General features: G+C 37.3%; 1 protein-coding gene across 9 annotated transcripts in view; it reads right to left on the bottom strand.

The window, feature by feature from the left end:
* RALGAPA1 (Ral GTPase activating protein catalytic subunit alpha 1) overlaps nucleotides 1-24,574 on the bottom strand; it is a 294,638-nt gene that overhangs the window by 225,378 nt on the left and 44,686 nt on the right. For all 9 annotated transcript variants that reach the window (XM_036275297.1, XM_036275307.1, XM_036275315.1 and 6 more), the window contains exons 4-8: nucleotides 23,982-24,039; nucleotides 8,920-8,963; nucleotides 7,267-7,444; nucleotides 5,516-5,631; nucleotides 3,196-3,334 (exon numbers count right to left, since the gene is read on the bottom strand). In XM_036275297.1, the coding sequence (XP_036131190.1) occupies nucleotides 3,196-3,334; nucleotides 5,516-5,631; nucleotides 7,267-7,444; nucleotides 8,920-8,963; nucleotides 23,982-24,039 (535 nt within the window). The remainder of the gene's footprint in view (nucleotides 1-3,195; nucleotides 3,335-5,515; nucleotides 5,632-7,266; nucleotides 7,445-8,919; nucleotides 8,964-23,981; nucleotides 24,040-24,574) is intronic.

The following is a 24,574-nucleotide window of genomic DNA, read 5'->3' as shown; positions in this document are numbered from 1 at the left end:
TGCATTCCCACCAGCAGTGCACTAGAGTTCCCTTTTATCCACACCCACGCCAACACTTGTGTTTGATGATTTGTTGATGGTGGCCATTCTGACAGGTGTGAGGTGATACCTCATTGTTGTTTTCATTTGCATCTCTCTGATGATTAGTGATGATGAGCATTTCTTCATATGTCTCTTAGCCATTTGTATGTCCTGTTTGGAGAGGTGTCTATTTAGTTCCTCTGCCCATTTTTTAATTGGATTCTTTGTCTTCCTTTTGTGGAGTTGTATGAGCACTCTATATGTATTGGAAATTAACCCCTTATCTGATATATCATTGGCAATTATGCTCTCCCATACAGTGGGTAGCCTTTCCGTTTTGATGATTGTATCTTTCGCTGTGCAGAAGCTATTGAGTTTGATGTAGTCCCATGTGTTCATTTTCTCCTTTGTTTCTATTGCCTTAGGTGATGTGTCAGTAAAAAAATCTGCTGCGTATGATGTCTGAAATTTTGTTGTCTACAGTCTCTTCTAGGATTTTTATGGATTCATGAGTTACATTTAAGTCTTTTATCCATTTTGAGTTTATTCTCGTGTATGGTGTAAGCTGATGGTCTAGTTTCATTTTTCTGCAAGCAGCTGTCCAATTTTCCCAGCACCATTTATTAAAGAGGCTGTCCTTATTCCACTGTATGCTCTTGCCACCTTTGTCAAATATTAATTGAGCATATTGCCTTGGGTCCATTTATGGGTTTTCTGTTCTGTTCCACTGGTCTATATGCCTGTTCTTGTGCCAGTAGCAGGCTGTTTTGATTACAGTGGCTTTGTAGTATAACCTGATATCTGGTATTGTGATCCCTCCAACTTTGTTCTTCCTTTTCAAGATTGCTGTGGCTATTCGAGGCCTTTTTTGGTTCCATATGAACTTTTGAAGTAATTGTTCTAATTCTGTGAAGTATGCCGTTGGTATTTTGATGGGGATTGCGTTGAATCTATAGATTGCTTTGGGTAATACGGACATTTTAATGATGTTAATTCTCCCAATCCATGAACAGGATATGTGCTCCCACTTTTTTATATCTTCCTCTATTTCTTTTTTCAATGACCTGTAGTTTTCTGTGAATAGGTCCTTTATTTCTTTGTTTAAGTGTATTCCTAGGTATCTTAATTTTTTTGCCACAATGGTAAATGGGATTGTTTTCTTCGTTTCTCTTTCTGTGAGTTCATCATTGGTGTATAAGAATGCCATCGATTTCCTGACATTAATTTTGTATCCTGCTACTTTGCCAAATTCATTTATTAAGTCTAGTAAACTTTTGATGGAGTCTTTGGGGTTTTCTATGTATATAGTATCATGTCATCTGCAAATAATGACAGTTTCACTTCCTCCTTTCCAATTTGGATCCCTTTTATTTTTTCTTCATGTCTGATTGCTGTGGCTAAGACTTCCAGTACTATGTTAAATAGGAGTGGCGAAAGTGGGCATCCTTGCCTTGTTCTGTTCTTAAGGGAAATGCTTTTAGTTTTTGCCCATTGAGTATGATGTTGGCTGTAGGTCTTTCATATATGGCCTTTATTATGTCTGAATATGATCCCTCTATTCCCACACTGCTGAGCGTTTTTATCAGAAATGGATGCTGGATTTTGTCGAAGGCTTTTTTAGCATCTATTGATATGATCATGTGGTTTTTATTCATTTTATTTATGTGGTGTATCACATTTATGGATTTGCGAATATTGTACCAGCCTTGCATCCCTGGGATGAATCCCACTTGGTCATGGTGGATAATTTTTTTGGTGTATTGCTGGATCCGATTTGCTAGTATTTTGTTCAGGATTTTGGCATCTATGTTCATCAGAGATATTGGCCTAGTTTTCTTTCTTTGTTGTGTCTTTTTCTGGTTTTGGAATTAGAATTATGCTGGCTTCACAAAACGAGTTTGGAAGTCTTCCTTCTTCTTGAATTTTTTGAAATAGTTTGAGGAGAATGGGTATTAGTTCTTCTTTGAATGTTCGGTAAAACTCCCCTGTGAAGCCATCCGGGCCTGGGCTTTTGTTTGCCTGGAGAGTCTTGATTACATCTTCAATTTCTTCTGTTGTTATTGGTCAGTTCAAGTTTTCTATCTCTTCCTGATCCAGTTTTGGGAGACTATGTGTTTCCAGAAATTTGTCCATTTCGCTTACATTGTCGAATTTGTTGCCATATAATTGTTCATAGTAGTTGTTAACGATCTGTTGTATTTCTGTGGTGTCAGTTGTTATCTCTCCTCTTTCATTTCTGATTTTGTGTATTGGGTTCTCTCTCTTTGTTTCTTGGTGAGTCTAGCTAAGGGTCCATCAATCTTGTTTATCTTTTCAAAAAACCAGCTCTTTGTTTTATTGATCCTTTGAATTGTTTTTTAGGTCTCTATGTCATTTATTTCTGCTCTGATCCTTACTATTTCCTTCCTTCTACTTGCTCTGGGGTTTTCTTTTTGTTTGCTCTCTAGTTCTTTAAGTTGTGAGGTTAGATAGTCTATTAGAGATTTTTCTTCTTTTTTGAGGTAAGACACATATTTTGAAGTTATACAAAACATGAGAATTTTTCCTTGATTTTTAAAGCAAATAATGTTCCCAGAGGTGAAGGCTTGCTACTCTGATTAATTTAAGTATTTCTACTAGCACCAGTGGTTTTGCCTATATCTGTTTGTTGCCTAAAGTTGATAGATCTTAAAGTAGAAACATCTTTTAGCAAAAAGGACATTTTCACATAGAGACTACCAATGCCTTGTATATACAGCAGAGGTCTGCTTCTAACCCAGGATTTGTCCACAAGGCTCAAGCTTCAAGGCTGCAACTGACATCTTGACACTGCTACTAAATACTGGACAAGACATGATCAAAATACATGATAATTCAATGAATTATTCATACAGAATTTGAGTAAGACATAACTAAATTGAACTCCCGGGCGAACCTTAAAAAGGAAATTTGTAATATAGCAAGACCTATCTCATCCAATTGGTGAGATACAGAGAATAAGCTTTTAAAAAATTTCTTCATTCACAATGAAAATTTCCTATTAATAAAATTCCACTTTCAGTATAATCAATGTCTGTAATCAATCAATACAAATATGAAACGTTATCAGTTTTCTGCAGGTAACAAATGCCAACTTTACACTGAGATATGTTTTATTCTCATGTGTAGTCTTTTAGAAAATTCCAGACTACCTACCAAGTACAGGATGATATAAACTGTTCTCCTTGCACATGTTTGGAAAAATATAAGGCAAGTAGTATTTTTTAAAATGTGAAAACAAAAATGAAAATCCTCTTTCTTGGTTTTCTTTGTTCTTCCATTCTAAACTTTTTACCTAAAATACACAATACAATTAGAATCATTCCAGGAGAAAGAAATGATTAGCTATAAGAATGAGCATATAAACGGTTACTTAAGCAATACATTAAACTGTTACATTGTGAAGATATACGGCTATATAAGTATGCATATATGTTTTATGCACATAAATATATAAAGAACAAATCTTAAAAACTGATCTAATGACACATGAATACATTATATATATATATATATAATATTACAAAAATCTTAGAAGTTAAAATGTGCTCTGGAAGACTGTCAAAGTTTATTTAAAACTCAGTTGTACTAATGACAAAGATACTAATGTTCTTTCCCCTTTGCCTCTTCTCGAATAATTCATTCTGGAAGTTATACAAGATATGTGAGGGGGCAGGGGAAGTAAAAGCAGTGGAAGTCAAGTGCAGGTAATCAGAGCCTGACCACAGGAAGTAGGGCATCCATAATGAGGGTATAGCAGAGGGAGCCTAGTGGGGATTCAGAGTCTGTGAGAGGTGAGGGTAGCATCCATGAAGTTGGGGGCTATGTGGAAGGGAGCAGATGGAAAAAGAGCAGTAAAATATACCATGTGAGAATTCCCAGAGGGTGAGAAAGTTATCTAAGTAGGGGTATGATAAAGGTAAAAAGTGGGTCACAATGAAATACCATACTATACACTCAAATTTAGAATGGCTAAAATTAGACTGACCATACCAACTATTGATGAGGATGGGAATCAACTTTAAGTCTCATATATTGGTGGCAGAATGTAAAAAGGTACAACCATTTGGAAAGCTGTTTGACAGTGTCTTAAAAAACCAATAGATACCTATTTTTCAACCTAGCCATTCCACTACTAAGTATTTACCCAAGGAAAAGGAAAGTGCACGTTCCCATAAAAACAAGTTTACCAATATTCATAGCAATTTTATCTGTGACAGCCAAACACTGGCCAACAACTCACATTACCATCAATAGGTGACTGGATAACAACTTGTGGTATATTACTAAATTGGAAATCTACTCAGCAATAAAATGGACCAAACTATTGATACATAGAACAATATAAGTAATTTTCAAAATAATTATAAAAAAAACCAGACCAAAAAAAGCATGTGTTGTATAATTCCATTTATATAAAATAAGGAAAAATGCAAACTATAGAGACTAAAATCAGATCAATGGTTGCCTGGGGATGGGGTAGTGGAAAAGGATAGATTACAAAGGGATCCAAGAACTTTTAGTGGTGATAGGTTCATTATCATGATTGTGGGGATGGTTTCATGGATATATACATGTAATAAAATTCATCAGACTGTATATTTCAAATACTGCACTGTATGTTAATCATATCTCAATAAACCAGTTAAACAATTCAATGACAATAAAAACTACCTACTATAGAACATTCACTGTGTCAATAACTTTTTTTTTCTAAGTTCGTTGTACTAATTATTTAAGCCTTAAACACAAAAATGAGATAGGTATTATTTTTATCTCTATTTTAAGCACAAAGAGGTTAAGTAACTGCCATAGGTCACACTATGGCAAGATGTAGAAACAGGACTCAAATTCTTGCAAACTCATTCAGAGTCCAAATTAACTTCATAACGTTTGTTTCTTAGAGAGAATTTTTGTGTTTAGAACAGTTCCAAGAAATGTGTATGTGCTAAGGGTTGTTTTCATCAGTCGGGACATGCTCATTTCATGTCTACAGATGAACAGGTTACTTTACAAAATACATACACCTGAAAATTTAAAAAGTACAAATAGATTTAAGAGTGTATTACATTTCCCCACCCTCCCCCCATCCTCAAATCCACCTCTCTAGTTGCTACCTCTTGCCAGACTGATCCTTAATCAAAGTTATTAGATTTTCATTTGAAGTACCACAGCTGCTAATCATTAATGAAAGGATTAGTAAGTAAACCCAACTGACTCACATAAGGTACAAACATGAAGAGTCTACTTTAAAAATTTCTTCTTTAAGCTTCTTTTATAAGAGGTTCATAATATCTCCATTAATTTTTATTTCAGAAAAGACATACTAATATATTTTCAAAAGTAAAAATCTGTCACTCCGCCTTTACCAAATATATAAGCAAATATCTATTATGACGGAATAATAGTAAAAGAGGATGGAAAAATTCCCACATAGGATAGTAAAGAGGGTGATATCAAATAAGATAACATGTACCTGAATTACTATATATTTTAAAAGTGCTTCAAGAAAATAGCTTGTGAGATCTTCTTGTCCTTTATCTCCTGATTGTGGGGGGACAAGAGGAGTGATTTCCTCTATAGTAACTTGAGCTACCCAGAGACAAAAGAAAAGTTTAGTATAGTTATAAAACAAATTTAACAATGCAATAATATGACCCAAATGAAATTTAACTACAAAACATATATGCAATATTGTAATATATTCAATACTGCTTGAAAACATTCTAATGACTGAACCTTGAAATAAATCTGAGGTCATTCTGAGAGTCCATCACAACAATCATAAACTTTAATAATCAGTTGTTTCATGAACCCTTGATTGAGGGAATGTGACACAGGACTGGACAGATATGTACAAAATAAGAGTAAATAACATTATATGCATAACCAATAGACACAGACAATAGTGGGGTAAAGGCAGGAGGGGTTGTAGGGGGTGGGAGAGAGGAGGAGGGGAGTCAATGGTGGAAGAAAAAGGAGATATCTGTTAATACTTTCAACAATAAAGATAAATTTTAAAAAGTAAAAAAAGAGTGTCTATTATAAAAATTCCATAATATGATGAGTAACATCAATAAGAATGTGCTTGTTCATCAATAAAAAGACAATTGATTACTCTAGGTAAAGACCATGCTACTATTTAAGGTAGCCCCTTTATTCAAAGGATAAAATACTATTTCCCTCTCAAAAAGAAAGAAAAGTTAACATCTTAGTTACTTGAATGCAAAAGTGCACTTATAAAATAAGAAACTTTTACATATTTTCACTCCTCAGATATTCAGAAACATTCATTATAACAAATGCAAATTCAAGAAAAATCAACCAACAACTAGCTGAATTTTCTTAAGTTTCATAAGGAGCACAATCAGTACTTGGTTTAGCACAGGCAAATCTCTAAACCTATTCCTCAGTTAAGTATCAGCTAAGTAAGTAAACTCATAGAAATGAATTTTTTTACAATCCTCTTTGCACAAAGTAAAACACACTTATGCTTTAATGCACATCCAAATTCATTTGATACAAGATGATACATGAGAATTAGAAATTAGAGATAAATGTAAACAGCCTATATCAACTATGTATTTCTGATGCTTTGACACCAGGGCCTTGATGGCCTTGGACAGAACGCTCCTTCCACAACTACCTAATTCCCAGAGATAGTAAAGATAGACCTGACAGTGCACATTTTATATGCAAACCAACCAACCAGAGTCCACAACTCTACTGCTTTCACTACTGGGGTCACACTCAGGACCACTATTCCTCTGACCTAATCACCCTAGGGCCAAGTATCAGACAATTAGGGACAGCCCTTATGCCCCTAGAGCCTGCTGAAATTATCCAAACTAGCCACTTCTAGGCCAGTTCACCCTGTGTCAAACATTCCTGCCTGCAGAAACCACAATAAGGGTTCTTGCCCATGATCCTGACTCCCACCTCCACCTCCCCAACCCCACCTACTGACCCTGGTGCTTCACAGTATGGTCACCATTTCTGGTGTGGCATGCCCTCTCAGGAACTCTGAATAACAAAATATTTGTTTAATGGCAACTGTCTCCAGGTTTGTTAGCCTCATCATATCTGAATAATAAATAATAAAACCTACATTTTACAATATGGCCTTGGATGACCCAGTTAATAAGTGCACAGACATTTAAAAAATATTTATTATCCAACTACACAGAAAATCTTGAATACTAATGTATAAGATCTCATAAATCTTACTTTCTTGAAGGTTGAGTGGAGGATTAATGAGATTATCTAAAGTTCGAGGTCCATATTCAGATTGTGGTGCTGAAAATCCAGGGATTAAGCATGAAAACATCCAAAGCTGTTCTTTGCTACAGTTATTCTGAAGAGCTTGCAACCATAATAAGAAAAGACGAACACCTTCCCGCCTGATCTAAAATAAAATGAAAAAGAGTATTTTTATTTATCATGGAAATACTTTCTTCATTTAAAGGTCAAAATTCTCTAGTAGAGGATTATAGAATGATACTTTGCAAAAGAGAGGAGGAAAAGGAGGCAGAAGGAGAAAGGAAGAGAGGGTGGATATTACACCCATGACATTTCTTAAACCCTCATTATGTGCAAATCTAAATTCACAGATTTTGAACAAATAAAAAATGAACTTGACCTGTAACTACCAAATTAGAAAAGCATTTCCTTCTTATTTACTTCCCTCTCCTTCCCTCCTTTATGTAACCACCAGTCATATCCAAGAAGCAAGAAGAGAGAGACCAATGACTGTTCCTTACTACAATGAGTTCAGTAAAAAGAGGAATGATTATGGGGATCCTTGTGAGTTAACTCAATGTTGTTGTCCTTAAAAAGCTTTTCAATGTCCATTTATTTACCATTTGCTGCTAAGCTGCAAAGCAGGAATTTTGGCCTATTGCTGTATTCCAAGCACCTAGAACAATGCCTCATACACAGAAAACAATAGGAAAAAATATATTTTTTAAATTCAACCTCAGATAAGCAAAACACAACGTTATTCTAACCTAACTTCATTGTTAGCTTTGGAAATTACCCTACCACAGCTCTGTTAACCACCACTGTGAAAATTAACTAACTACTTCCAATTCGTGGTTTAGTCAGATAACAGGATAAAGACATAGGAAGGCTTGTTCCTTTGGACTTCTACAACCAAGTCTTGATGCCAAAAAATACCTACATATGACTTCTATCTAACCTACAGCAAGATGCCTTGGACTGGGAAGCTTCTCTTACTGTACTGCAATGAGATAACGAAAAAGAGAGGAAAAAAATTTTTTTACATATAGATCCTCTACTTTCCTTTACAACTAAGAATAGCTGTGATAAATGAAGAATAATTTGGTAAATAACTAACTTTTGCTTCTGGAGACCACAAAGTATTTCTGATGAATGAGTCAATACAGTGGCAAAAGTACAATAGTTTTTCAATAGCCTGGTCAACCTAGTATGTATTTCATACATACTGATTATGTTGCTATATTTTAAGTTAACTCAGTTCAATTAAGTGGACTAAAGACAGTCCAAAATTCTTTAGGAAAAAGTTGATGTAGAAAAATGACTATATGCTTTACTTTGTTTTTAAAAAGTCATAGAACAGAGCCCTGGCTAGTTTGGCTCAGCGGTTAGAGCATCGACCTGCAGACCACAGTCAAGTGGTCTATTCCAGTCAAGGGCACCTACCTCAGTTGCAGTTCACCCCCAGCCCTAGGTGGGGTCGTGGGGGAGGCAACCAGTTGATGTGTCTCTCTCACATTGATCTGTGTCTGCTCTCTCTCTCTCCACCTCCCCCCTTCCCACTCTATCCGAAGATAAATGGAAAACTATCCTTGGGTGAGATTTAAAAAAAAGAAGTCATAGAAAAGAAATATAATAATATACCTTCAAGGAGTTTCCTGTGTGAAGTAGTTTTTTCAAAATCAATCCTGAAAAGAAAACACTATTTTAAATATTCACATCTTCTTTTTTCCTAAATGTTAGAGTTCTCGGTCAGACTTGAAAACACTCTAAAACAAGTCCTTGGCAACCTCTAAATTATTCTTGGTGACCTTACTATCCCTCTGGCCATAATCTTGGGACCAGAAGGATATATAAGTCACCTTTTTGACACATGGCTTACTAAAATTAAACATAATATAGTCTACTGAAACAAACTCTAAACCCAAAAATTGCACTTAATACAACAATCTATGTATATTTCTTATTTAGACTGAGAATATAAATTAAATATCTCTCCATCACTAATTCAAACAGAAAAACCACTATAGTAAATTTCCATTTAGTTAAGGACAAAAGCATCTATAACTCTAACATTTTCTAACAAATACTTTCATTGCATTTTTAAAAATATTCAAAACCATCAAAATATTCAAAACTGTATTTTTTTCTTTTAAACTATACAATGTTTGAAAACTAGAATAAAATACTGAAATGGCATTACCAAACATCCAGAGGTCCAAGATTCGTCCGAACAAATCTCAACACAATCCATCTTATAATTTCATATTTTCATTTATTCTCATTATCTATAATGCTTTACCTATTAGTACAAATATCATTAAGACCTCCTGTGAATCCATCCTGAATCATTTCCCAGCAAAAAACCATTATCCAGATTTTAGAATTCATTACTGCCAAAAGTATTTTATTACTACTTATTTATAAACACATAAAATATATTTTGTGTATTATACATAAAATTGTTTTGTTTAAAAACTTATGCCAGAAATAAGAATTTACTCCATAGTTATTTGTTTTAATCTTGCACTTTTTAAACTTTCTATTAACATTTATATATAAATGATCAAGCTTGTGACTTTATTTGGTTTAAGTTTCATTTATCATACAAAAATAAAGTTTAATGTTCCCACAAATTGTGTTGATTTATCTGCAAATCCTTTCCTTACGTTTGAGCAAATCTAATTTCTTAAAGCAATACTATGTAAACCCCAGTCATCAGCTCTCCTAAAAATCTATATATGCTAATGCAGTATGGTATTATGTATTGGATCCTGGAACAAAAAGAGACAAAAAAAAAAAAAAAAGTGGAAAACTAATCAAATCTAACTTCAAGGTTTAATAGTAAAAACAGCCAGGATGCTGAACCACAGTGGTTGAGCAAAAACCCTGCACCAGGAGTCCACTGGTTCGATTCCCATTCAGGGCACATGCCCAGGTTGTGGGCCCAATCCCCAGTGGGGCTTACAGGAGGCAGCCAATCAATGCTCTCCCTCATCGATGTTTCTCTCTCTCTCTCTCTCTCTCTCTCTCTCTCTCTCCCTCTCTCTCCCTCTCTCTTCCTCTCTCTCTACAATCAATATAGAAAAATTATTTTAAAAAATAAAATAACAGCCCAGACTGTATGGCTCAGTGGTTGAGGATCAACCCATGCACCAAGAGGTCACTGGTTTGATTCCCAGTCAGCGCACATGCCTGGGTTGTGGGCCCAGTCCCCAGTGGGGGGGATACAGGAGGTGGCCAGTTGATGTTCTCTCTCATCAATGTTTCTATCTCTCTCTCTCTCTCCCTTCCTCTTTCTCTAAATAGCAATAAAGAAAAAAAATGTTTTTAATAAAATAAAAAACTCAATCCACTTACAGAAAAGTCTTACATTTAAAAAAATAGTAAAAAAAAAAAAATCTTATAAATATTGTATAATACAAAACAAGTCATTCTATAAGTTGCTTTAAACATCCAACATTACCTTATAAAATTTATGTTGATATATGTAGCTCTAGTTAATTTATTATTTTATTTTTAACTTATCAAATTTCTGAAGAATTAAATGTTCTTACTATTATTTTTTTACATGGAAATCAATTTTTAACATTTTTACTGTTTTACTTTGTAGGTTTTTTATTTATTTTATTTTTGTTACACGTTTCTCTTTCCCCCATTGACACCCACTCTTCCCAATCCACCCCCCCTCTGCCAGTGTTGTTATCTATATCCATTGGTTACACATACATGCATATAATTTCCGTAGTCTATCTCTTCCCTCCACCTCCGTCCCCCTCTTCTGAGGTTTGTCAGTCTGTACCCCACTTATACAGCTCGGGACGTATTTTATTCATCAGCTTGTTTTGTTCTTTATATTCCACAAATAAATGAGATCATGTGAAATTTGTCTTTCTCTGCTTGGCTTATTTAGCTCAGGATAATACTCTCCAGGTCCCTCCATGTCATCTCAAAGGATAACAGATCTCTCTTTCTTACAGCTGCATAGTATTCCATTGTGTATATGCACCACAGCTTTTTTATTCACTTATCTACTGATAGACACTTGGGCTGTTCTCACATCTTACCAATTGTAAATAGTGCTGCGATGAACATGGGGGCACATATATTCTTTCTGATTGGTGTTTCAGGCTTCCTAGGGTATATTCCTAGAAGTGAGATTACTGGGTCAAATGGTGGATAAACTTAATTTTTTGAGGTAACACCATATTGTTTTCCATAGTGGCTGCACCAGTCTGCATTCCCACCAGTAGGATATAATAGTTCCCTTTTCCCCACACCTTCACCAGCACTTGTTGTTTGATGATTTGTTGATGGCAGCCATTCTGGCAAGTGTGAGGTAATACCTCACTGTTGTTTAAATTTGTATCTCTCGGATGATTAGTGACACTGAGCATTTTTTCCTATGTCTCTTGGACATTTGTATGTTCTCTTTGGAGAGGTGTGTATTTAGGTCCTCTGCCACTTTTCTAATTGGATTTTATGTCTTCCTTTTGTTGAGCTGTATGAGTACTCTATATATTTTGGAAATTAACCCCCTTATCTGATGTATCATTGGCAATTATGCTGTCCCATATAGTGGGTTCCCTTTCCATTTCTTTAAAAAAAGGTTTTATTTTTATTTTATTTTTTATCCTCACCTGAGGACATTTTTGCATTTATCTTCAGATAGAGCAGGAGGGAGAGGGGAAGGAAGAAAGAGAGAGAAACACAGATGTGAGACACACATTGACTGGTTGCCACCCACACGACCCTAACCGGTGGGTCCGGGGACAAACTGCAACCAAGGTATGTGCCCTTAGCAGGTACCAAACCCGGGACTCTCAGGTCCATGGGCAGATGCTCTAACCACTGAACCAAACCAACCAGGGCTCCCTTTCCATTTTGGTGATTGTTTCTTTTGCTGTGCAGAAGCTTTTTAGTTTGATGTAGTCCCATGTGTTCATTTTTTCCTTTGTTTCTCTTGCCTTAAGCATAGTATCAAAGACAATTCTGCTGTATGTGATGTCTAAAATTTTGTTGACTACATTTTCGTTTAGTATTTTTATGAATTCACGACTCACATTTAAGTTTTTAATCCATTTTGAGTTTATTCTTATGTATGGTTTAAGTTGGTTGTCTAGTTTCATTTTTTTGCACGTAGCTGTCCAATTTTCCCAACACCATTTATTGATAAGGAAGTCTTTACTCCACTGTATGCTCTTGCCACCTTTGTCAAATATTGAGTATAATGACCTGGGTCAATTTCTGGGTTCTCTGTTCTGTTTCACTGATCTATCTGCCTGTTCTTCTGTCAGTACCAGGCTGTTCTGATTATAATGTCATTGTAGTATAAACTGATATCCTGTATTGTGATCCCTGCTACTACTTTTCTTTTAAATCCTCACCCAAGGATATTTTTGCATTTATCTTCAGATAGAGTGGGAAGGAGAGAGAAACATCGATGTGAGAGAGACACATCGACTGGTTGCCACCCACACGACCCAACCAGGGTGGGGATAAACTGTAACCGAGGTATATGCCCCTAGCAGAAACCAATCCCTAGACTCTCTGGTCGATAGACCGATGCGCTAATCGCTGAGACAAACTGGCCAGGGCTGTTCTACTTTTTCAAGATTGCTGTAGCTATTCCGGGTCTTTTTTGGTTCCATATAAAGTTACGGAATATTTGTTCTAGATCTGTGAAGTATGTTGTTGGTATGTTGATGGGGATTGCACTGAATCTATAGATTGCTTTGGGTAGTATAGCCATTTTATTATTTTTTTCTTTATTGATTTGAGAGAGATGAAGGAAGAGGTAGAGATAGAAAGATCAGTGAGCGAGAACATCAACTGGCCACCTCCTGCATGCTCCATACTGGGGATCTGTCCCACAACCTGGGAATGTGCCCTGACTGGGAATCAAACCAGCGACTCTTGGTACATGAGTCGACTCAACTTCTGAGCCACAACGGCTGGTATAGTATGGACATGTTAATGATGTTAATTCTTCCAATCCATGACCAAGGTATATGCTGCCACTTTTTCAAATCTTCCTCTATTTCTTTTCTCAATGACCTGTAGTTTTCTGCAAATAAGTCCTTTACTTCTTTGGTTAAGTTTATTCCTAGGTATCTAAATTTTTTTGCTGCAATGGTTAATGGTATTTTTTTTAGTTTCTCTTTCTATGAGTTCATTATTGGTGTATAAGAATGCCGTAGATTTCATGACATTAATTTTGTATCCTGCTACTTTGCCAAATTCATTTATTAAATCTAGTAATTTTTTTTTTTATCCTTGCCAGAGGACAACTGTCCATGTTTTGTTCAGATAGAGTGGGAGGGAGAGAGAGGAAGAGAAAGAGAGAGAAATATTGATGTGAAAGGGACACATCGAGTGGCTGCCTCCCACACGACGAACCAGGGTCAGGGACAAACCGAGGTACGTGCCCTTAGCGGGAACCGAACCCAGGTCTCTCTGGACCACAGTCCGATGCTGTAACCATTGAGCCAAACCAGCCAGGGCAAATCTAGTAGATTTTTGATGCAGTCTTTAGGGTTTTCTATGTACAGTATCATGTCAACTGCAAATGAGTTTCACTTTCTCCTTTCCAATATGGATCCCTTTTATTTTTGCTTCATGTCTAATTGCTGTGACAAAGAAGTCCAGTATTATGTTAAATAAGAGTGGCAAAAGTAGGCAAGTTCTTAAGGAAAATGCTTTTAGTTTTTGCCCACGCGTATGTTGGCTGTAGGTTTTCATATATGGCCTTTACTATGTAGAGATATGATTCCTCTATTCCCACATTGCTAACCGTTTTTATCAGAAATGGGTGCTAGATTTTGTCAAATGCTTTTTCAGCATCTATTGATATGGTTTTTATCTTTCATTTTGTTTATGTGGTGTATCACAATTATTGATTTGTGAGTATCGCACGAACCTTGCATCCCTGAGATGAATCCCACTGGGTCATGATAATTTTTTTGATGTATTGCTAGATATGACTTGCTAATATTTTGTTAAGGATTTTGGCATCTATGTTCATCAGAGATATTGGCCTGTTGTTTTATTTCTTTGTAGTATATCTGGTTTTGGAATTACAATTGTTCTGGCCTCATAAAATGAGTTTGGAAGTCTCTTGTCAACTTGGATTTTTTGGAATAGTTTGAGGAGAATGGGTGTTAAATCTTCTTTGAATGTTTGATAAAACTCCCCTGAGAAGCCGTCTGGGCCTGGGCATTTGTTTGCTGGGAGTTTCTTGATTACATCTTCAATTTCGTTAGTTGTTATTGGTCTGTTCAAAATTTCTCTCTTCCCGGTTTAGTTTTGGAAGACTGTGTGCTACTAGAGATATGTCCATTTAACCTAGCTTGTCCAATTTGTTGGCATGTAATTGTTCATAGTATTTTTAAGCAACCCTTTGTATTTCTGTAGTGTTGGTTATTACTTCTCTTTCATTTCTGATTTTGTTTATTTGGGTCCTCTCTTTTTGTTTCTTGGTGAGTATGACTATAGGTCTATCAATCCTGTTTATCTTTTCAAAGAACCAACTCTGTTTCATTGATCTTTTGAATTTTTTTTTCGTCAGTTTTTATGCCGTTTATTTCTACTCTGACCTTTACTATTTCTGTCCTTCTACTTGCCCTGGGTTTTTCTTTTTGTTTACTTTCAAGATCTTAAAGTTGTAGGGTTAGAAAGTCAATTAAGAATTTTTCTTGTTTCTTTAGGTAGACCTGTAATGGTATGAATTTTCTTCTTAGTACTGCTTTCGCTGTGTGTGTGAAATTTTTATGTTGTTGTGTGTTCATTTACATTGGTTTCCAGGTAGTTTTTAATTTCTGCCATGATTTCCTTGGTAACCCATTTGTTATTTCATAACATGCTCTTTAGCCTCCATGTGTTTGAATGTTTTTGCTGTAATTGATTTCTAGTTTCATGCCATTGTGATCGGAGAAGATGCATGATATGATTTCAATCTTCTTGAATTTACAGAGAGTTATCTTGTGTCCTAATGTGTGGTCTACCTTCTAGAATGTACTGTGTGTACTTGAGAAGGATGTACATTCTGCAGCTTTGGGGTGAAATGTTCTGTGAATATCAATTAAGTCCAATTGATCTAGTTCATCATTTAAAGACACTGTGTCCTTGTTAATTTTTTGTCTAGAACATCAATCCAAAAAGTCAGTGGGGTGTCAAAGTCACCCACTATGATTGTATTGCTATTGATCTCTCCCTTTAAGTCTTCCAGAAGTTTTTTGATATATTTTGGTGCTCCTATATTTGGTGCTTATGTTTACCAGGGTTATATCCTCTTGTTGGATTGATCCCTTTAATATTATGTAGTGACCTTCTTTGTCTCTTATTATGGCCCTCATTTTGAAGTCTATCAGATCAGAGATGAATATTGCTACACCAGCTTTTAGTTTTTTCATTTCTGTTTGCCAGGAAATTTTTTTTCCATCCCTTCCCTTTCATCCTGTGTGAGTCTTTTCTTGTGAGGTGGGTCTCGTGTACACAGCATATATATGGGTCATGTTTTCTTATCCAAATCAGCTACCCTATGTCTTTTGATTGGAGCATTTACATTTAAGGTTGTTAGTGATAGATCCTTATTAGTTGCCATTTTTATTTTATTCCTGTGTCCCCCCCACCCCCACCCCTTTCTTGCTATTATAGCAGTTCTTTTAGCACGTCTTGCAGTACTGATTTGGTGGTGGTAAATTCTTTAGCTTCTTTTTGTCTGTGAAGCTCTTTATTTCTCCTTCAATTTTGAATGATACCCTTGCTGAATAGTGTAGTCTTGGATTCAGACCCTCGCCTTTCATTACTTTGTACACTTCATGCCACTCCCTTCCATCCTGCAGTGCTTCTATTGAGAAATCAACTGACAGTCTAATGGGAGCTCCTTTGTGAGTAAATTTCTGTCACTCTCTTACTTCCTTAAGATTCCTCTTTTATTTTAATCCTCACCCAAGGACATTTTTCCATTTTTTTGTTCAGATAGAGTAGGAGGAAGAGAGAGAAAAACATCGACATGAAAGGGACACATCGAATGGCTGCCACCCACACAACGCAACCAGGGCCGGGGACAAACTGCAACCAAGGTATGTGCCCTTACTTGGAACCAAACCTGGGTCTCTCTGGACCGCAGGTCAATGCTCTAACTGCTGAGCCAAAACGGCCAGGGCTAAGATTCTTTCTTTGTCTTTGATGTCTGCCCTTTTAATTATGATGTGTCTAGCTGTGGGTCTTTTTGTGTTTATCTTGCTTAAGACTCTATGTGTTTCCTGGACTTGTGTGACTTCTTCCTTCACCAAATTTGGAAATTCTTCTGTCATTATTTCTTCAAACAGGTTCTCTATTCCTTTCTCTGATTCTTCTCCTTTTGGTACTCCTATGATGCGAATGTTTTTACGTTTTGTGTTGTCCCAAAGCTCCCTTAAACTCTCCTGCTTTTTTCCCCCCCATTTCCTGCTCTACTTACTTTTTTTTCTACCTTGTCTTCTAACTCATGGATTCAGTCTTCAGCTTCTTCTAATCTACTATTTAATCCTTCTAAGGTATTTTTCATATCAACTATGTCATTCTTTATTTCCTCTTGATTTTTATTCATAGCTTATATTTCTTTTTTTTAAGCTGATGTAGTTCCTACTGAGCTCTTTATAATTCTCATTAAGTTGCTTGTAGTTCTCACTGAATTGCTTGAGCATCCTTAAAATCACTGCTTTAAATTCTTAAAATGACAAACTGATTTCTTCCATTTCATGTAGTTCCTTCTTGATTCCTCCTCTTGTTTCATTTGGGTGTTCTTTGTCTGACTGTTTTAGCAGATTGGTAGTTCTGGGTCCGGTGAGTTATGTTGGGATATGTACGCAGGTCTGTGTGTATAAAATTTGTATGCCTTCCATACTGTTTTGGTGTGTGGTGCCTCTTGCCTGCTGTGGTCCTAGAGGATTGACAACAGGCAGGTGGTAGTGGTCTGTCATGGTAGGAGCTGTTGGGGTGTATGGTTCCAGTCACTACACTGCTGGGGCACATGGGTCCCACTGATGCACGGTTGAGGCATGTGGGTCCCGCTGGTGTGCTGCTGGGGTGTGTGGGTCCTGCTAGTACTCTGCTGTAGTGCACTGCTGCCTGGTGGGACTCAGTTCCTGATCAGTAAATGCTGATGCTGCTGGGGCCGAGTGCCACCTCCCAGTTTATGCTGCTACTGCTGCTGCTGTTTCCAGGGGGTATTCTCAGCTCCCAATCCTCAGCTGCCGTTGGGAGCTAAGGATGCTCAGCTCCCAGGACATTGCTGCTGCTGGGGGAGGAGCTCCACTCCAAATCCGTTGTTGCAGTTGTCAGGGGTGGGTTTTGGCTGCCCAAGACTTGCTGTTGCTTGGGCTGGGGCACTGCTGCTGATGCTGCTGGGGATGGGTCTCAGCTGCCTATCTATACTGCTGCAGCTGCTGCCTGGATATGGATATCTGCTCCTGAGCCTCTGCTGCTGTGAGTGTGTCTTGGTTCCCAAGCCTCAGCTGCTATTTGGGGTAGGGCTGCACTCCCACCCAGTCACTGCTACTGTGAGGGAAGGTGCTGGGCTCCCAAGCTGGTGCTAATGTTGCTTGGTTCTGATCAGGCTGCTGCTGTGGGGGATGGTGCTCGGCTTCTGCCTATTTGTGGCTTCCACAGCAGGCACCTTGACAGTGCTGCTTCTGAGCGCTGGTCAGCATTGACAGAGCGGGGTCCACTGGTCTGATGGTGCAAGGTGCACTGGTGGACTCAGGTCGCTTGGCCATAGCCACTCCCACTGCCTCCTCTCAGAGAAGACAAGGAATCTTCCAAAGTGGTGAGGCCTTCCTGCGGCACAGGGAGAAGCACCAACAAGCCGCTTACCATGGTAGATAGCTGCTCCCCGTCCACAGCACAGGAACCCTCTGCCCCACATTTCTGCATTGCTCAAGGTTGGTCGTCCACTCACTCTCTCTCACGCTCCATCACACTCACCCTCACTCTGGTCCTGCCTGCTGCCATCTTCCTCTAGTTAATTTATTTTAACTGCTGTATTATTCTATTTCATTGTATGAATATACCATTCATCTTAATGTTAGGACATTTGACTTGTTTTCAAAATTTTGCTATTCCCAAGAACACTGCAGTAAATGCTCTTGTTCATGGTTCCCCGTATGCATGATTCCCCAGGATATATAAATAGAAACAAAATTACTCTCTGTCAACTTTACTAAATATTGAAATTCTCTTCCAGTAGTTGAGGTAATTTAGCAGTCCTATTAGCAGTGCATAACAGTGCTATGGTAACACATTCTTGGCAACACCAGAAACTGGCAACTACTCTATTATGCACCAGTCTTATGAGTGTTAAATATCTTAACAATGATTTCATTTGATCTCTCCTAGTGACATTCAGCATCTTTTCATTTGTCCATTCAAGTTTCTGCAAATGGCCTAAAACATCATTTGTCTATTTTTCAGTTGAATTATTTTGTGTTGTTTAATATTAGAGTTCCTTATACATACTAACTACTAATTCTATGTCAGTTTTATGAACTGGAAATATATTCTCCCAAACAATTCAACCATGTTTATAGTGACTGGAAGGGGGTGGTATCTTCTGATGTACAAAAGTTTTAGATTTCAGTATAGTCAATTCAACCTGTTTTTCTTTTTACATGTACTTACTATGTCTAATTAAATACTACCCTACCTTAAAGTTATAAAGATAAACCGAACAATCTCTTCAAAAAGTCTTAAAATACTGCTTTTCAAATTTAGGTCCTGAAATTTATTTCTGTGTATGGCAGTAATAAAATTTTATTTTTCCCAGATGGATAACCAATTGCCATACTAATTCTTTAAGGGTTTATAATGAACTGAAATGCTCTTGCAATCATATTTCAAGTTTCCATACATAAGCCTAAGTATTTAGCAAGCCTCGAAGTCCTTTTCCATTTGTCTACCTGTCCATGCCTACACCAATGATAGGTGTCTTAATTATTAGAACTTTATAATACATCTTGTTATTGGGTTTAGAAATACCAACAACACCATCCTCACTCTCCCATTTGCTATTCTTCCAAGTTGCTTTGGCCTTAATGTTCCATATAAAGTTTAGGATAAAGTTCTCAGGTGACATTTTAAAAGTCTCTATGGGAATTCTGAATGAGAATTGTTATCTTTATACTATCCAGCCTATCATACATGAATACTACTAAGATTCTGTTTACTTGAGTCCTTTATTATTCTTCAACAATCATATGATTGCCATAGATTGATGTGATATTTTAAATGACTACAGAATACACCTTCTCATGCACAATGGAACATTCTCCAGAAGAGACTATATTCTGAGCCAGAAAATATCTCGAAAACTTTAAAAATATCATTATTATATAAAGTATGTTTTCTAACCACAAAGGAATTAAGTTAGAAATCAAACAGAAAGCCTAGCTGGTGTGGCTCAGTGGTTGAGCATAGACCCATGCACCAGGAGGCACTGGTTCAATTCCTGGTCAGGGCACATGTTCAGGTTGTGGGCTTCCTCCCCAGTGAGAGGCATGCAGGAGGCAGCCAACTGATGTTCCTCTTATCAATGTTTCTATTGCTCTCTCCCTCTCCCTTCCTCTCAATAAAGACAAAATAAATAAAAAGAAATCAAACAAAAAAATCTGTGGTAAAATAAAATATTTGAAATGTTAATAAACGAAAAACCCTCTCAAGTAAGTCACATGAGTCAAAGAAACCAAAGAGGATATAAGAAAGTATTTTCAACTGAATGAAAATCAACTAGAGTCACTGATTTATTTCCCTTTATACATAAGACAAATAAAGAATAGTCTCAGGGACTTCCGGTCAAGATGGCGGCGTAGGTAAATGTGGTATCGCGTCCTCCCACAACCACATCAAAGTTACAACTAAACTACAGAACAACCACCATTCAAAACCGCCTGAAATCAAGCTGAATGGAAGTCCTACAACTACAGAATTAAAGCAGCAGCCACATCCAGACTGGTAGGAGGGCGGAGGCGCGAGGGTGGTGGTGGTGGCGGCGCTACAGGCTGGTCCCACACCCAAGTGTGGCGGATAAAAATCAGGAGGACACCTCGGCTGGGAAGGTCCTTCCTGAGGACTGAGGGGTCCCCGTCCCACACCAGGTGCCCCGCTCAGGGTTCCAGTGCCAGGAAGAGAAGTCCCCATAACTTCTGGCTGGAAAAAACAGCCAAAACTGAGGCTCAGGGAAGCTGAAGTGGCTGGAGCCCCAGGCAGCTCCTTAAAGGACCCACGCACGGACTTATTGGACTCTCTCCCTCTAAGCTTGGAGGGGAGGCAGCTCGAGGGGCGCCAGAGACATACAGGGAAGAACTGAGCTGTTTGGCACTGGAGCGAGGGCTGGAGTGGGGGCTTTCTCCGGGACAAACATGCTGTAAGAGGCCTTTGTTCCTTTGGTGAACCCTTCCCTGGGGCGGCAGACAGTCGCCATATCTTGGACTCCAGCAACCTGGCTCACTCTGGTAGCCCCGCCCTGGTGACTCCCCGAGGCCCCGCCCCGCCCCACCCCACTTTCAAGCCCACCCAAGCTGTTGCCACTTGCTTAACCATAGGATTGGCCTGTCTTGGATCCTGCTTCAGGTTTTTCCTAAATTCTTTCAAAGGAGCAGCATCTGGTCTCAGTGAGCCCCATACCTCTCATTAAGTAATACACTGAAACAAACACAGGGAGGCAGCCAAAATGAGGAGACAAAGAAACAGGTCCAAAATGAAAGAACAGAACAAAACCCCAATAAAAGAACTAAGCGAAATGGAGATAAGCAACCTAACAGATACTGAGTTCAAAATACTGCTTATAAGAATGCTCAATGAACTTAGTGAGAACCTCAGTGAACTTAGGGAGGGCCTCAAGAGCATAAAAAAGGACCAGTCAGAAATCATGGATACACAGTTAGAATTGAAGGAGGCATTAACTGAAATAAAGAATAATTTACACAGCTGCAATAATAGAGTACGTAAATCCAAGGAGCAAACCATCAATTTGGAATATAAGGAAGCAAAAAATGCCCAATCAAAACAGCAAAAAGAAAAAAGAATCCAAAAAAATGAGGATTGTGTAAGGAGCCTCTGGGACAACTTCAAGTGTGCCAACATTCGCATCTTGGGGGTGCCAGAAGGAGAAGGGCAAGAACAAGAAATTGAAAACCTGTTTGAAACAATAATGGCAGAAAACTTTCCTAACTTGGTGAAAGAAACAGACATACAAGCCCAGGAAGCACAGTGTGTCCCAAACAAGATGAACCCCAAGAGGCCCACACCAAGACACATCATCATCAAAATGCAAAAGGTTCAAGACAAAGAGAGAATCTTAAAAGCAGCAAGAGAAAGGCAGCTAGTTACCTACAAGGGAGTTCCCTTTAGACTGTCAGCTGATTTCTCAAAAGAAACTTGGCAGGCCAGAAGGGAGTGGCAAGAAATATTCACAGTGATGAAAAGCAAGAACCTACAACCAAGATTACTCTATCCTGCAAAGCTGTCATTTAGAATCGATGGACATATAAAAACTTTCCCAGACAAGAAAAAGTTAAAGGAGTTCATCACCACCAAACCGTTATTATATGAAATGATGAAGGGTCTTTTTGAAGAAAAAGATAAAATATATGAACAAACAAAATGGCAATGAATACATATCTATCAACAATGGAATCTACAAACAAAATGAACAGGTAGAACAGAAACATTCTCATAGATACAAAGAACATTTTGTTGGTTGCCAGTTGGGAGGGGGGTTGGGGGAATGGGTAAAAAAGATGAAGAGATTAAGAAGTACAAATTCATTGCTAGACTGACAAACCTCAAAGGGAAAGGGGTTGGGGGGGTGGGAAGAACGAAACCAAAGAACTTATATGCATAACCAATGGACACAGACAATAGTGTGGGAAAAGGTGGGAGGGGGGCGGGAGTGGGGAGGAGGGGGTCAATGGGGGAGAAATGTGGAACATCTGTAATACATTTTACATGCAACAATAAAGATTTAAAAAAAAAAGAATAGTCTTAGGATTTTTCTGAGTGACAAAGAAAAATAACCACTTATATATATTCTCAAGTAAGACATTAATTGGAATATTATTAATCATGATAACTAGATAGCCTAAAGGTCTTATGGAGATTAAAGGCTATATTCCTCAGAAGATACAGTCAACTTCTGAAGTTCAGATGTCTCAAAAAGTCAGACAACCTGCAAGAACATTTTTTATGATTATGAAGTACAAAATAGGATTTCACTATTCTATTCAGCATCTTATTACCAATTTCTATGTCTTCTTTGGTGCAATGCCTATTTAAATATGTTGCCTATTTTTAAATATCAACTTATTGAGTTGTAAGAGTTCTTCATAAATTATGGGTATATCATTTTTACTCTCAAACTTTATCTAAAAAGTTTACAGTCTTCCCTTGTTTATTGCGGTTAATCCATTCCAGACTCTAGTGGTTGCACCTGGCGTTGAAGGATTTGCAGGGGTGCTCGAATACATAGGCCTACAGTCCATACGTACAGTAATTTTAATTGTAATACAAGGGTGGATGATTGACTCAGACAACTGAGTGCGCGCTGCATCATTTTCATGGTCTCAATCAACTTTTTAATGAATATATTTGAAAAAACCGCGATAGAGTGAAGCCGTAAAAGTCGAAGCGTTTAGTGGCAAGGGATGACTATATTCTAAAAGGTTTTACTATTTTAGATTTTTGGCCCCTGTATCAATACCCTTTCTGTATATCCAGAGTTATTTTTTTCTGGAATTGCTAATTGGGATGGCTTACAGTTTCAAAGTCTCAGAGACTTCATTTGCTGTAACAGATTAAGATATGTAGGACCTAAATAAATCAATGACTCGATTTTAAGAGAAATAAACACAATTTTTACAAATGAACATAAGGGTTATAACATTCTACCTTTAACAATGTAACTCTGGTGGCTGTCCATGTATTCCCCTGAGTAAAGTGGTCATGAGAATCACTAGCATTAAGTCCTGTCATCATTGAGACAATAAACCAAAGCCAGAAATTGCCTACTTGCAGAATTCTCTAGAATATGAGAGGGGGAAACGTCTTATTATGACACCTTGAGAGTACTGTGGTTCCCACAACTATCACAGAACCAGAATCAAAGTCAGCAAGCATCTTGGTTTAGTACCTGGTAACAGAAAGTCTGTGACCTCCCCCTGCTTGGTCTCCACAGCAGGGTATTTTCCCCATTTTTCTTTTCAGCTTTGTTTCTTCATATGGAAAGCTCTATTTTGACCCTTCAAACAGTAAGCTTAACTTCAGTTCTCCTCTTTTTTTGTGTGGGGCAAACTACCAGCTGACACTGCTTGCTTTCAAAACTGGTGCCCATTGCTTTTGCTCTACGTGTCATCTTGCATTGCTTTTCCATTTGATTCATGAATATATTTATTTTGATGCTGAGATTGCTTTTATTTTTTATTTTATAATATTACCATCACAGTTAATGTATTCATAGTACAAGAACAGGTGAAACAAAGAAAGTTAATGTACCATTTTAACAGAAAATCCTTCATCTACGTTTTTATCTTAAATTTCCAGTAAGTCTAGTCTTGCATTATTTATTTTTTTTTACTATGAATTCATTTTAAATAATGACCAACCCATTGAAGAGCATGTTCTTATATTTCATCATTTATGTCAAATGTGAAATACATATTTAAATTACTTACCAATACTATGAAACTGCCATCGCTGATGAATTCTTTCTGGAAGAAGCTGTAAAATTTTCTAAAAGTCAATATAAACAAAACAACAAAGAAAAGAAAAAGAAAAAAATGAGTCCACATTCTGTGCAATGTAAAAAGTCAAAGAGCTTACATTAAGGCTTTAAAAGTTTCTTATGTAAAAGATAGTATTACAAATATAAGTTAGGTTTGAGCTAAAATCTGATAATACTGGCACTATTTCCATACTGGCATTTGATCAACATTTAATCCCGCCCCCTCCCCAAACAACGAACTATACTAACAAAGACCTGCAACTGTAAATTAATTAATCTTTTATAATGATGTGGAAAGTAAGTATATTTCTCCATAGTGATTAAATCTAACTCTAATGTATTTCAAAATGTTTATTTACTGTTCTTAAAATTTCTGCATTGTGGATATTACTGATAAGTTTTAAATTCTTTCAGATATTAAGATTTGTGACATTTTCTCTCTTCAAGTAATTCTTTCTCCTGTTTTGCTAAATCATGAAGAAATATATATATATATATATTTTTATCCTCACCCGAGGACGTTTTTCCATTTTTTGTTCAGAT

Source organism: Molossus molossus, unplaced genomic scaffold, assembly GCF_014108415.1.
Source record: "Molossus molossus isolate mMolMol1 unplaced genomic scaffold, mMolMol1.p scaffold_m16_p_1, whole genome shotgun sequence".
Lineage (NCBI taxonomy): Eukaryota > Metazoa > Chordata > Mammalia > Chiroptera > Molossidae > Molossus > Molossus molossus.
Note: the sequence above shows the minus strand (reverse complement) of the source record. Positions and strands in the feature narration are given on the sequence as shown.